The 15,603-nt window shown below is 35.1% G+C and overlaps 1 protein-coding gene across 3 annotated transcripts in view; it reads right to left on the reverse strand.

Annotated features, from left to right (window-relative positions):
- MACROD2 (mono-ADP ribosylhydrolase 2) overlaps window positions 1-15,379 on the reverse strand; it is a 2,303,223-nt gene extending 2,287,844 nt beyond the window's left edge. For all 3 annotated transcript variants that reach the window (XM_043982733.1, XM_043982732.1, XM_043982731.1), the window contains exons 1-2: window positions 15,044-15,379; window positions 11,195-11,311 (exon numbers count right to left, since the gene is read on the reverse strand). In XM_043982733.1, the coding sequence (XP_043838668.1) occupies window positions 11,195-11,311; window positions 15,044-15,089 (163 nt within the window). In that variant the 5' untranslated portion in view covers window positions 15,090-15,379. The remainder of the gene's footprint in view (window positions 1-11,194; window positions 11,312-15,043) is intronic.
- Window positions 15,380-15,603: the final 224 nt, after the last annotated feature.

Below are 15,603 nucleotides of genomic sequence, written 5' to 3' on the forward strand. Positions count from 1 at the left end.
TTATTATCTCATTTGATCCTCACTACAACTCTGAGAGGGAGGTGCCATTATTATCCGCATTTTACAGATGAAGAAACTGAGGCAAACAGAGGTTAAGTGACTTTCCTAGGGTCACACAGCTAGTATGTGTCTGAGACCAGATATGAACTCATCTTCCTGTGCACCACCTAGCTACTAACCATATCGAATTCTCTATGTCACATTTTCCTTCTTTTGAAAAATTAGAAATTAGACTCTTTTTTAAATGCAGTTGAATTCAAATATTAAGTGTCAATTATGTGCAAATATGATATAGTTCCTTCCCTAATTGTAATTTAATTAAAATGATGATAATAATATCCCTAGCATGTATGTAAGTGCTTTACAATTTGTAAAAGCATTTCATGTATATTATTATCTCATTATAATCTACTGGGGAAATGCATGCAATATCCATAAGTAAGTAAATACAAGAAAATTGAAAAAAGAATGGGGGAGTGGGGTGTCTGGCCATTATAGAAGGCTCCACAGAGAAAGGAGCATCTGAGCTGATCTTTGAAGGAAGATAATTCTAAGAATATACAAAAAGAGGTAAATAAGACAAATTAGAGGTAGCTACTCAGCTCAGTGAATAGAGTGCTGGGCCTGGAATCAGGAAGACCTGAATTCAAATCTGGCCTCAGACACTTACTAGCTGTGTGACCCTAGTCAAGTCACTTAACTTCTGTTTCCCTTAAAGGAAATCATTCCCATATCTTTGCCAAGACAACCCCATGGACAGTATTGGAATGATAGGGTCTACAGCGTCATGAAAAGTCAAATATGACTAAATGACTGAACAACAAGAATAATTCAGCCTGTGAAGAATAAAGGGGTTTCTTTGTTCTGTTTTAGAGCTTTTGTTGTCGTTTGAAGTACCAACTGAACTCAGAAATAAAAGCTATTCAATTCATTCCAGAGGGAATAAGATGAGGACAATGTTTTTCTTTCCCAACAAAAAAGGCCAAGGAACTAAGTATAAGATACTATTTAGGGCATGTGGCACAGTGGATAAAGCACTGGGCACTGGATTCAGGAGGACTTGAGTTCAAATCTAACCTCAGACACTTAACACTTAGTAGCTGTGTGACCCTGGGCAAGTCACTTAACCCTCACTGTCCTGCCCCCCCAAAAAAGAGACTATGTAGCATTCTAGTTGACAAGTATTTTTTTATTTAAAAAAAAACTCAATTGAGCCAAAGAAATGACTTTGAGGTTTCTTTTGGTTTCCTCTTCACAAAATCATCCAAGTTTGACATGCATTTTACTGACAATATTACACGATAATTCTAAGGCATATGCTCAAAGACAACTACATGGAAAAGTACAAGTGACAGAAACAAAACTACCATGGGATCTTTCTTTTCTGTGAAACCTTTGCTGATGAGGCTTCAGTATAGGTGCCTAATTTAACTGCAAATTTTTTATTTTTCAGGTGCCTAAAATACCTCAATTTAAGTACTAAAAATAATCCCATTTTTCCTAATACAACAAGTGTCACTAAACTTTATAAAAATCTCCCTATTTCACTGTTAACATGTGTAATACAATTCTGCTACAAATCTGTGGGGTTCAGAGTCTTGAAATTTTGCATCCAAGGTTAAAACAGACATCAGTTGATCAATGCTAAACTTCTAGTGCTATGCTAGAGGAATTTTAAAAGAAAAAGCTTGTTGATTCTCTCAGAAAAGATAATGTTCTAGGCCAAAAAAAAACGTCCTTATAAGCAAAAGATAAAGAGGACAAAACAAACCACGAGGTAAGTACTACAGAAATGGATTTCTAGTTCTAGAACCAGCAGTTCTAGACCAGCAGAATCTGGAGTCTGAACCAAGGCAAATGTAGATATGATTTGTAACTACACTGGCATGTCCAGTCCAGTTAGGTCAGTTCCAAGTCATGCCTGAAAGAGAATATCTACTATACTGCACTGTAAGTAAGCTGAGGGGAATATCTACCTGAATTTGATCTATGCCCTATCTTAGGTTATAACTAAATTTTTGGTTCAAGTCTGGAAACAATCCACTCTCCATGGTTCCCACTTTATAAACCAGACATGGCTCAAAACATCTTTCCTAGTCCATAACCACTTTGGTACAACATTTTTTTTTTTATTTCTAAACAAGTCTCCATGTAAATCTCTATGATTAAGTTGCATGAGAGTTTCCAGGCTACATCAATAGAGTTTCCATACCAGGAATCCCTATATTGATGAAATCATATCTGAATTTTTTAACTTATTTCACATATGCTTTTTGTTTTTATAAATATTATTCAGCTTGTTTCTACATCATAATGCCCAGGTAAGACAGTTTGCTATATTTAAAATGTTATTTTGACTACTTGGGAACTTCAAAAGCTAAATATTTAGAAAATAAGAATAGACCACAAAAAGAAACTCCCAGATGGTATAGTTAGAATGAAGAAAAAAAGATTACAAGAAAAAGTGAGAAAAGGACATCTAATACAAGACTTCAGCCCATTTGAAAACACTTGAATGTGCATAAATTAAAACAATATGAAATCAAACACAATTTATACAAACTATAATAATTCTTTCACTAAACGAAGGTTCAGGATAAATGTACAAAGCATATTTCATCTTATAATCTCAACATTAAGGGCATGTTAACACTTAACAGAAAAACACCTACTTTCCATTTTTGCTTTGTTTAAAAAATCTAAGGATAATACCCATAGTACTAAATTCACATTTTTAAAAAACACATAAAACATTTGGTTAGAGCAAATACTGTCCAAGAATTTGTACTCAGAAGAATCTTTAAAAGTCAGTACATAAAGACAATCAGAACATACAAAAAGGGAAATTAAGACAATAAAAGTAATGTTTCTTGTACAAAATGACAAATATGGTAATGTTTTACATAATCATACATTTATAACCTATAACTGCTTGCCACCTCAGGGAGGAAGGGAGAGAGGAAAGGAGGGATAAAAATTGGAACCCAAAAGTATAAATAAAAATGTTTATTACATTAAAAAAAGAATAAAGCTAATGGTGATATCACATATTACAATACCATGCAGGAAACAAGAAGCCTTAGGTTTCTAGCATAAAAAACAATTCAGTCATTTCTTCAATTTTTCAACCAGAGGATTAAGCTGTCTGAAAACTTATTCTTCTGAAAGAGTATAAACTTTTAACTATTTGGGCAACACATAACCATATGTTTAATTAACATGTTTATTAATGGTTTAGTACTAATGTTTTACTAATATTGTTTACTAAACTGGTATGTTTACTAATATAATTAATATGTTTAACTTAAATTTAGTTAAATATAATGTTTAACTACATTTTAATTGCTTAGCTGAAACCTTAAATGGGACTCTACTAAAAGGAAAAACAAATTATGATGATTTTTTAATGTTATAATGATAAACTATGGTAACAGAGTAAATGAATTAAAACAGCTTCTCAACAGATAATTAAAGTACCTATACCACACTATAGTTTGATGATCATTTTAATACTAACACTATGTTAGTTAATGCTAACAATCCACAGCTTATCCCTCTCAAAGGACTTTTTAAAAAGTTATGTGATTTTATTATGAAGATATAAGTATTTTCTGTATTGATAAAAATAATTCATTCAAAAAATATTTAGTAAGTACCTATTTACTCTGTACTGAGCATCCTGTAAGAAATACAAAAAATAAACAAGACAACACTTGAACTTACAATCCCCTGGCTCAATTCTCAACTCTTGATCCCCATACTGATCTGGTTTTCAACAGAACAGTGCAAAAAAAATGGGGATAAGGCTTGGGAATGCAATCCTAGGACCTCCTGAATCCATCAACATATAAATCATTTACCAGTAAACAAATGCTTTATTAATGATTTAGTCAGAATTCTCAAAGTAAATGTTTCTGCTTTTAATGCAATAATGCATGTGAAATAACGTATGAAGTAAATGAGTGATTCAAGACTACAGAAAAGAATTGTATGCCTCTGGGGGCAAACCACATATATAACTGTTTTATTAATTACATTCATATTAAGGCGATTTAAGAAAATGTATCAAATGAAACATTTTCAAAAAATAATCAACAAGAACCTTGGCAATGGCTATCTCTTCTTAACATTTGTCAAAAGATAAGAAGGAAAACATGTACCCTAAGTTTTAGGAAAACTAATTTCAAACAGATTGAGAGAAAGAACAATATTCTTTGGTGCTCCTCCTCCTCCCTGAGTATTTCTTAGGCTCCTTAACTAACTCATCACCTCCAAAATGTGGGTATTTCCCCAAGGTTCTATCCTGTGCCCTCTTCTATCCTCCCTCTGTACTTTCTCTAAGTAATACTATCAGCTCCCATGAGTAATAACTACCATCTCTAGACAGATAACTCACAGAACTACATGTCCAATTCCAGTTTCTCCTCCAAACACCAGTCCTAAATCTCAAATTGGCTATTTGACATTTTAAACTTGATGTCCTGAAGATATCTTAAACTTAAAAGTTTAAAACTGAACTCAGTATCTTTTCCCCAAACCGAAATCTCCTACAAGCTTTCCTATAGCTTTGAAGGTACCACCAAACTTCCAGTCTCACTGGTTCATAATCTCAGCATTATCTTCAATTCCTCACTCTACCTACCCAATCGGTTGCCAAATTTTGACACCTTTATCTTCACAATATCTCTTGCATGTGTATCCTTCACTCAATTCAAACAGCTACAACTTTAGTTCAGGCCTTCGTCATCTCTTGCCTAGATTATTACAACAGCCTCCTAACTGCTCTCCCTGCCTCAAGTCTCTAAACACTTCAGCCTATCCAACACACTGCTGCTAAAGCAATTTTCCTTAAGCACAGATATGATGTTACTCCCTTAAGCAACCAACTCTAATAACTTCCTGTTGCCTCTAGGTTAAAATATAAATCTGTTCCTTCAGCTTTTAAATTACCACAGAACCCAGTCCCAACCTATATTTCTAGGCTCACTGGACATTATTCCTCCACTCTGAGATCCAGCTGATTTTCTCTGTTCCTCATTTATAACACTCTATTTCCCATCTCCCTCCTCCGTTTGCACTGGCTATGCCCCCAAGTCGGGAATGTATCTCTTTTCCTTTAAGATGCAGTTCCAGTACCATCTTCTTCATGAAACCTTTTCTAATGCTCCCAACTGCTACTGCCCTCCCTCACAAACTACCTTGTATTTAACTACATTGTGTATATATAATATTTTTAACTTAACATTTTTGTTGTACATATTTTTACATGTACTTATCTCCCTAATTAGAATGTAAGCCAATTGCAAGTAGGGATCATTTCATGCTTCACACTGGTATTTCCAATCCCTAGCATAGAGTAGACTGCTAGGATCCAATATTCTACAAGGGAAGTCATTTCAAATGGAATGAGCTCACTAAAACTAAAGTCTAAAGACACAAATGCAAATAATTCCAATGAGGAATAGGAATCAGTAATAAAAAGCAATGTATTTGCACAAATAACTCATCTATCTTTCAATTTTAAAAGAATAAGTAGAGAAGAGAGGAAGCAAGGGTAAGCAACTAAGAAAGAATATAAAAATGAGATACAGTCTTTTAAAAAAATGTCAAGAAGGCTAAATACATACATCAATAAGGCATAAATACATACATACAAAACATACTGAATATTGTAATCAATGCTAAGGACAGAATAAAAGGCTTTTTAGCTACAATGGAAGAAAAAGACGCAAAGGATAGGACCATTGACTGAGGCAGATGGGACAAGAGACAACAAAAAAGAAGGCAAAACTACTAAACCCCTATTGCGGTTCTGTTTTCCTTACTAAGCAAAGTCATTTGTATACTGGGAAGAATAGGGTTGGTGGTTGGGAGGAAGAAAGCTGAAAAGCAAAATAAGGGAGAAAATAGTTAGAAAACTACTAGTTGCCCAAATGAACTACATCCCCAAATACTCAAAGAACTTGTGGATGCAACTGCTAGGTCCACCGTCAGTGATCTTTTCATTAACTACAACACATGCCAGACTAATCTATTGATCAAGCCTGCCAGATTGTTCAATTGTGAAAGATCATGGAAAACAGAAGAGGTAACACAAAATTGGTAAAAGACAAATGTTCCAAATGTTTTTAAGAGGGTAAAGAAAATAGTGTTTACAACTATAGGTCACTGAGCATTACTTCAATTCCTGAGAAAATTCTAGAATGGAACATTAAAAATAAAGTTGACAAATATCCAGAAAAGAAATCAGTGATTACAAAGAGCCAGAACGTGTTCATCAAGAATATGTCATGCCAGATTAGCTTCATTTCCTTTTTTGAAATGATTAATAGAGATGAAAATGAGTACACTGTGGACATATAGTATACTTCAATTTTAGCAAAGCTTTTGATAAAGTGTTCTCTTGTAGAGAACATAGAAATATAGGGGTTAGATTATACAATTATGGCCATTTAGAACTGGTTAGAAGACTAAAGTCAAAGAGAACTTAGCAAGAGGTCTACAGTTAAGTACCACAGGGATCTGTGCCTAACCCTGTGCTGTTTAACATTTTTATCAATGACTTACTTGGATAAAGGTCTAGAGGACATACTCCTCAAATGTGCAGTTGACAAAAAGCTGAGAGAGATAGCTAGTGCAGCAGATGATAGAGTCAGGATCTAAAAGGATCTTTACAGGCTACAGAATTAGGATGAATCTTATAAAATGAAATTCAACGGGGATAAATGTAAAGTCTTCCATGTGAGTACAAAAAAAAATCAACTTCACAAATGTGAGATGGGCAAGCTTGGTAACATGACAGTTATCCTAAAAGACCTGGGAAATTTGGTGGACTTTAAAGTCAATATGAGTAACCAGTGTGATGTGACAAGTGCATTAAGACAGACATAGCTTCCAGAAATATGGAGGTAATGGTCCTACTATACTCTGCCCTCCTTATTTATAGTACTGCTCAGTTATTGGTGCCATGTGTTCAGAGAAGGAGGAAAAAATGGTGAAAGGGCTTAGGTTTATGTCATATGAGAATCAACTGAAGAAACTAGGCATGTGTAACCTGAAGAAGAGAAACCTCAGAAGGGATGTGATGCCGTCTTCAAGTATCTGAAGGGATATGATATAAAGAAGGGATTAAACTTATTTTGACTGGTCCAAGAAAGCAGAACGAAGAACAACAGATGGAAGTTGCAAATGGGCAAATTTAGGATTTATGTCAGAAAAAATTTCCTAACAATTAGAGTTGAGCAAGAGTGGAATGGGCTGTCTCCAGATAGCTTGTTCCCTCTTCTTTGAGGTCTGTGAGCACAGGCTGGGCAAACACTCGTCTATGATGTTATAGTCAGATTCTTTTTTAATTTGATGGCCACTGAGACCCCTTCCAATCCTAAAATTCTGTTACTCTGTACTCTCATGTCTTTTTTTGGCAGTTACTAAATTATCAGATTAGGGAAATCCTATAGAAAGACATGATAGCAATGATAACTTGTTAAGATAACTCCCATTTTTATACAGCAAGAAGAAAAATAACTCTACATAGTAACTCCCATTTTATAAGCACATTAAGTTTTACAAAGTGCTTGCCCCACAACAGTCTTGTGAAATAGATAGCACAAGTATTATCCCCATTTTACTGGTGATCCTCAGTTTTGAGCCTCAAAATAGATAAGTGGTTTGCCTATGTCTACACAACCAGAAAGTGAAGCAGCTTTATAGAGACAGCACTTCATAGGGTATTTTTAAGATTTATGAAGTGCTTTATCCTACCTGGATTTAAGCAAGGAATTTGAAAAAGTCTTTCATGATATCCTTGAAAATATGTGGCTTAATAATAGTATAGTTAATATGAATTGACTTCGAAACTGGACTCAAAGTATAATAAATAATGGACTGATGTTCATTTGAAAGGACATCTCTAAAGAAGTGACACAGGGCTCTATCCTTATTCCTGTTCTGTTCAACATTTTATCAGTGATGGGTTAATTTTTTCTTAATCCATTTTATGAAGAACAGTAATCTAGGATGGATAGCTAATACATTAAATGTTAGAATCAGAATGTAAAAAGATTTATAAGTGGGAAAAATGATGAGAATCTAATATATTAATTTTAATAGTGACAAATGTAAAGCACTGTGCTTGAGGGCAAAAATGCATAATTATATATGGGGATGATATAGAAAAATGGGAATTCATACAAAAACAACAATAATAACCTACAGATTTTAATGAACTATGAGCCCAATATGACTTAACAGTGGGACACAGCAACCAAAAAAGCTAATGTGATATAAGCATAGGATCAAAAATGAGTGAATTGGAAACCCCAAGTACTCTGCCCTTAACATATGACATTTCAAGTATTAGTTTAATCCATTATATATTAATTTATTTTTCCCTTACAAAGTTATATTAATAATAATAACAGCAAAAATAATAGAAACCCTAATTTATAAAGCATTTTAAAGTTTGAAAAGCCTTTACATATCTTATCTCATTTGTTCATCACAATACACACTGTGATAGGTGCTGTTATTTTTTTTTGTTTTATTTTATTTTATTTGTGCAGGACAATAAGGGTTAAGTGTTTTGCCCAGGGTCACACTGCTAGTAAGTGTCAAGTGTTGTAAATCCAGGGCCAGTGCTTTATTCACTACGCCACCCAGCTGCCCCCAGATAGGTGCTGTTATTATCCCCATTTTACAAAGGAAAAAATCCAGGGTCACACAAGTACTATGGCTGAAGTAGGAATTGAACCCAGGTCTTTCCAATTCTAAATCCAGACTTCTAATTAATTAAACATGATGTCCCTATATAGTATTGCTCCAGTAGAATATAGGCTCCCTAAGGGCAAGAATCATTTTTCATTCTGTTATCATATCTCTAAGAGGAAACACAGTGCCTCAATTATAGAAAGTGCTTAATAAATGCTTGATGAATTAAATTAAGACAATTTTCTTCCCAGTGCTGCACTAGAAGCAAATAGCATTCTTAATCCTAGATATGGTCCCTGATTTTCACTAAAATCAAAGAAAAGTAGTAGGAGTACAGTCAAATCTTCTATACTACTTTGTTCCCTCCAAAGACAGCAAATCATACATCCAGTAATGGAGTGGCATTCTAATAGAACTCTAGAATGAACAGAAAGGTTATAAATGAAAATAAGTTTAAATACCAATTTCATCTAACTTTTGAAACAATCAAAAGTCTTTTTTCCCTTTGAAAATTCACTTACTGTGTATATTAATTTACACTAGATATATGCACTTGTAAAAACTCTCATTTTTATATTATACCAATGGTACAATACTTTGGAATAGATTAGTCCAAAATATTTATAAATGTAGGGAAGTATAATGGATTAAAAAAACCCTACTTTCTACTCTTCTCTAATCCAACCATGAACCTTCCAAATCTATAAAATTAACATATGTAGAATTTTTGACAGAATCTAATTAATATACAATTGTCATTTAAACTATAATCCAAGAATAAAAAATTGAATTCAATTAAATAATGCAAACAAGAGAAAATAAATTTAAAAATTATATATCACACATGTAATTCTACATGATATCACTATGCTATAGACAAAAAAGTCTACCATTGAAAACTGAACTACAGTCAATTATGGCAAAGTAATGAATTTGTTATTAATACTTTCATATTCTAGCTCCATCTCTAATATGGAATTATATTTAAATTCCTGTTTGCTTCCTCCTTACAAATTAGCTATTTTAAAAAACATTCCATTAGCTGGGTTTTAAAATTACTTTGAAAGACAACAGAATTTTTTTTTACTAAACACACATAAAATATATAATCATACCTAAAGGAAATGCAGTTTCATTGGTGTGGGTACTCCCTCTACTGACACAGATCTCAACTTCACTATGCTTTACTATGTAGTCTCTAAGAGTGATTGTGACCAAAAAATTCAACACCTTTTCTCCAATTTGGTGATGCGTCTCTCAAACTGTAGTTTGAATGATAGACATACTAATCTATGATGCCAGGCCTGTTTATGAAGCCTCATGAAGGCTTTCCAGCTTAGAAGGACCTTTCAAAGCTCGTGGTTTGCCAGTAGTTATAAGAACCCATATCACTTCCACAAGAGGCATCAAAGTAGAATTTTAGTGCAATTAAAAATATATAGCTATGTAAATATATAAACATATTGGTGTATATTTGTTTAAATATATATTTATTGTGTATATATCTGTATATGTATAAATGTATATGTGTATATATATGTGGGGAAAGAGAGACAGAGACAGACAGAGGTAGTGGCTGGGATGATTAAAAAGAAAACACGTTATAACTAAGTTTCTCCTAATCTTTACGTTTTCCTAAGTTTACATTTTTTAAAAGCAACTTTAAAAGGAAAAAAGAAAGCTTAACTCATCTTTTAATTTTTTTAGAGTACCAAGCATTTATTAATACTTTTAATGAAAAACACAAATTAAAGATACATAATGTATACTGTATTTTTTAAAATGCATATAGAGGTGAAATTAGTTGTAGAAAAAGGTTGATACCAGCCATTTGCTACAATGTTAGAAGGACTCATGTTTTAGGGTATTACTAAGGGTATTTTTTAATTATTATTTTGCTTGAAATTCCTTTTCAAGAAATTGGGTATAAATTTGTAAAGGGCTCCATACACCAAAAACACAGCATTTTGTCTGGGAATTAGGAAAAAAATACAAGCCTCAAATAATAACTGTAATGACAATATTGTTTGGTAATATTTAACGTTTCACATTTCAAAAAGCACTATATAACCAAGATGTAAAGAGGACATACAAGTATTATTCCCACTTTTAAAGATAAAGAAACTGTGCTTCAAAGAGGTTAAAAATCTCAGCCATAGCTCCCAAAACATACATTTTAGAGTAGGAATTCAAAACTGTCTTTCTGGATCCAAGTTCAGTGTTCTTTCAGCTATACTACAAAGTAGCCTACATAATCATATTATTCAACTACATTAATTCAAATTCAATTAGAAAAAAAAGATACAGGTAGAATCTAAATGATGATCCAATAGTAATTTCAAACAGCAAAAAGTGGTATCTCCTTTTTACCAATTGTTAATTGCTGTTAGCCTCTTTCTATTGAAATTCTAAATAAAGTGTTACAACTTTCCAGATAAAGTCTTTGATAAAAGGTTACAATCTAACAGCTGGTCATTTTAAAACTTACCATCATTCTGGCTTTTGCTCTTCATTTCTTCCTTCCATGATGGAATGTCTTTCAAAGGAACATAATCCCTCACGTATTCTTTTCGTCTCTCTTCCAAGGTCATCTTCAGTAAACGCTCTTTTAAAAAAATGCAAATCATCATTTTTATTTTTTAAACTTAAAAACTTAGTATTATTTTGCATTTAACTTTGAAAATGTTAGTGGCCTTATGAAAAATTGAAGTGTTCTTGAACACTCCCAATAAGATAAATTAAATATTAAATACTTGACAAATTATAGAATTTTAGAGCTAAAAGAAACTTTAGAATTAATTTCATTTTGTAGAAAAACGGAAGCCTAAAGATATGAAGTGACTTGCTCATTTTCATTCCACTACTGATAGAACCAGTTCACCTTACTCTCTCCCAATCAAGAGTCTTTGCACTATACCATGCTGCTTCTCAATTTTTTTGGACTGATTAAGGATAAGAACAAGATAAATTTTGTTCTAGAAGAAAAAAATAAGCAACATTCATAACATCTATGTTTACTTGAGGGAGATTACATTATTCTTTTAAAAAATAAACAAAATGTAAAAATATTTACAATGTTTAGTTACTGTTGAGGTTTGGGAAGGTGATCTCTACCTGTGATTTCATGGGTTTGGGGAACTCTAGTTGAGAAAATTCCCTGTACCAATGCAAATCAGCAATTACTCTGCAATGTAAGGTCTTAGTAAAATTATCTGGGGACCCCTTCCAATGGTCACACAGTTAGAATGTTAGAGACAAGATTTGCACCTAGGTCCTGACTACAGAGCTAGATTTCCATCTACTATATAGCACACTGCCTCACACTGGGATCAGAAAAGTTAGAAATACTGGTTTTATAAAGGTTAGTCATAACTTATAGGAATGTCATCTAATACCTTTCATTCTGTAGTCATTTAAAATTTTAAATGAGAAAAAAGCAATAAAAGAAACAAAAGCAACAAAATATCAAAAGCAAAACCTACCTGCAACTACATAGAAAATAATTCACATTGGAAACTTGAAATTATAAAACATATTTAGATAAAATGTAAGCTATCCATCTCCAGTGTAATGGGTCTTTAAAGACTAAGGTACCAAAAATGTGGTTCAAAAATGCAGAGCCAAGGACATTAATTTACCAATATATGTAATTGAGTACTTTAGCAGGCTATTTCTTTGAACCAGGAAATACATGGTAGCAAATATATTGATTCCACAGGAGTACAAGGGAGTGCTTCAGTATTATTTAAAACTTATTCTTAAAGAGCAAAGCAATTCACTTCTAACAAATACTGTCCACATGAATCACACACATATCATAATATAATCTAAAACAATCATGCAGACAAGCAAATAGCTATTTCTATTTAGATATTGAATTCAAGTAAATTTGCATACGATCTTGTCATTTCGATAAGGTAGGTCAGCATTACTTCATAATTCAACAGCTTTAAACAAAAAAGTCATAAATTTTCTAAAAGGATGACCATTAATAGTTCATAAATCCTATTTTCTCTTTAGTATCAACTGTGGTATTAACAGCTCTCAGAAAGGGAGGTCTTACTACTTTGGAGTATAACAATCTTTAACATTTAAGCAATCTAACAGGAGATACTGAGAATTTATCAAGACAATTACACTTAAGTTTACATTAAAGACTTCAGGTTACAAAATTTCTTTTGTGAAACAAAAGTTACAAGCCTAATAGCTAATTTAGCTTTGGCCCAGACATTTTTATTATTATATTCCATCATGATTGTCCATTTATTGCTTTTTTTCCTGATTTTAACATCTGCTTACTATTCTTTCTATGCTAATAGAAGCAGAAAGAAAAGTCATGCAAAAAGAAGCTTTGAAACATGTGCTAGTCATTTATATCAGTGTGGCTATTAAAAGACAACAATATATGGTGTAGAGTCACTTAAAGTTGGGGAACTACTTTGTTATGGTGGAAAATGGGTATTAAATATTCATTACATTTTAATCAAAATATATAACAAAAAGTTTTTCCCACTAATATGCAATCACTGCTGTTAATTGTTATACCTCAGGATCATGAATAAAGATTTATGCAAAGGATTTTAGCAATACATAACACAAAGGTTTAAATCAAGTCTTTTCAGAAGGGCTATATGCTGTAGTTAAAAATAATCATTACCCCCCACCCCAGAAAAAGAAAATTTGCTACCAAGTAAAGTTACCAGAGTTTGTCTAAAATTTACTAAATTCCTTTCCAGTATTTTATTAAGACTCGGGCTTTTAGTCTTAATGTCATCATCAGTAATGACATTGGAAGGCTAGCATTTTTAGTAATCTAGTTACGTATAAAAATATTCTATAACTTGGCACATAAGCTAAATCTCTGATATTTTAGAGATCATTTTTCTAAGGTTGTTCTATTTTGTTACATTAAAACATGTCTTCCATATACCTAATATTAACAGGATTTGTTTTGACCTATAATTGTCATAATGGCCTTTACTAAAATTCTAAAAAGGAGGGAGAGTGAATGTCTCCCAGTGGTGCTGTTTGAGAAAGACTCTATGGAGTTCCTCTTTTTCAGTTTAAATCTCTTTATCTCCTTTGTGTTCTTGCTCATAAGGACTGATACTTGAAATAAAAGTTTCCCATTTTTAGGTAACAGTTTACAAGGTGTTCAAATTTCCATTTATTCATTGCTTGATATTCCCACAGAGAATACTGTATACATTTAGACCATCTTACAGGGTGATGTGCTGAGAGCAATAGCACCATAGGTATGTTGCTGTATTTTTGTAAAAGGCAAAGGAAAGAAGGGAAAGAGAAGTGAAAAGGAAGAGTATGTCAAAGAGTGTGCTTTGTATAAAAATATACTTTCCTGCAACGTCATTTTCCCTTTAAAAAGACATACAAAACGATCGATATAGGTTGGGTTTGTTTTTTTAAACAAAATCAATGACACTGATAATACAAGCTGACTTGGATTAGCCTTGATATACACAAATATCAGGGAGTCAGTCCAAGACAGTGACATAAGTAATAAGAGCTTGCTCCAAGAAACTTCAGTTTATCAATGGGGGTCAGAGAGAAAAAAAAAACACACACAGGCAAGAAAAAACGATGCACAAACTGCTTTGAAGCTACTTATCCTATACTGACCCTACAGTTTCGGGTCAACTTTACATCATATATACTTATCTATTCGGGGGTGCCCACCTCGTAAAAATAATAGTCACACTTCAGTCAAGTCAAATGGGATAGGGAGGAAGGACAAAACTACAAAGGTGTTGTCACTTTATGCCAATGAAAAACAAGGACGGGACAGGTCCGGGAAGGGGGAATGGGGGGGGGGGGGAGAGGTGAAGTGAGCAGGAGAAAATAGCAGCCACCACTGCCAGGTGACAGTCAGGTCAGCACGTGCAGGTGGATGTGCGAAGGTCCCAGCGGAGGCTGGAGATAGAGGGGGAAGTGGGGGAGGGGGAGAGAAGAGGACAAAATCCTTCCAGATCCAGGTCCCAACCTGGAAGGATGGAAAGAAAACAGAAACAAACACCTGAGACCAAAGTGCAAGGGCAGGCTGGGAGTATCGGAGTCGGGGTAGTGTGTCTGTGTGCGTACCAGTGCACGTGTGTGCACACTCGTGTGTGCAAGTAAGGGGATGGGGATAGGGATGGGATGGGGATGGGGATGGCGGGGGCGGAGGGGGGGGGGGCACCAGGAGCGACAGAAAGCACGCGCAGAGAAGGGAGCGATGAGAGAAGAGGAGGGACGGCAGCCCGAGCGGAGGGCGGCACGGCAATCCCACCCCCCATTCACCCCCGACCATAAGCGACCCAGAGAAAATAAAGGGACCGGTTACCTTTCTCCTCTTTCCACACCTTTTTCTTCCTGTTGCTGGGGTACATGTTGCCGTGGGGGTGGCTGGCTTTGAGCTGCAAGTTCCCCAGGCTCACAGGAAAAAAGGGGGGGTGTGTGCGCGCGCGGAGTGGGAGGGGGAACTCGGGGAAATCCAAAAAGTGAAAGAGTCTCTGCCCCCCCCCTCCCGCAGCCGCCGCCGCCGTCCCCCCTTCCTCCGGCTCTCCCTTCCCCGTCTCCTCACTGCCTCGCTCCTGCCTTGGGGCTCCGGTTCCAATTCCCCCTCGCAAGATGCCCGGGAAGCTGCAGCCGCGACAGCAGCAGCAGTGGCAGTGGCAGCGGCGGCGGCGGCGGCAGCAGCACCAGCGGCGGCGGCAGCAGCCCCTCAAAGCCTGTCAACTAGGTCACGCCTCGCTCTAACCTAACACCCTCGCAAAGGCCCCGCCTCCCAGCTGCTGGGCGAAAGCGCCTTCCATTGGCTGAACGGCCTGCCCGTCTCTTCTTTCTCCCCACCGCGGGTAGGGTCTTCGGCCCAATGGCGCAGGCGCAGGCGCAGGCTCCCCA

Source organism: Dromiciops gliroides, chromosome 2 (genome assembly GCF_019393635.1).
Source record: "Dromiciops gliroides isolate mDroGli1 chromosome 2, mDroGli1.pri, whole genome shotgun sequence".
In the NCBI taxonomy this organism is placed as follows: domain Eukaryota; kingdom Metazoa; phylum Chordata; class Mammalia; order Microbiotheria; family Microbiotheriidae; genus Dromiciops; species Dromiciops gliroides.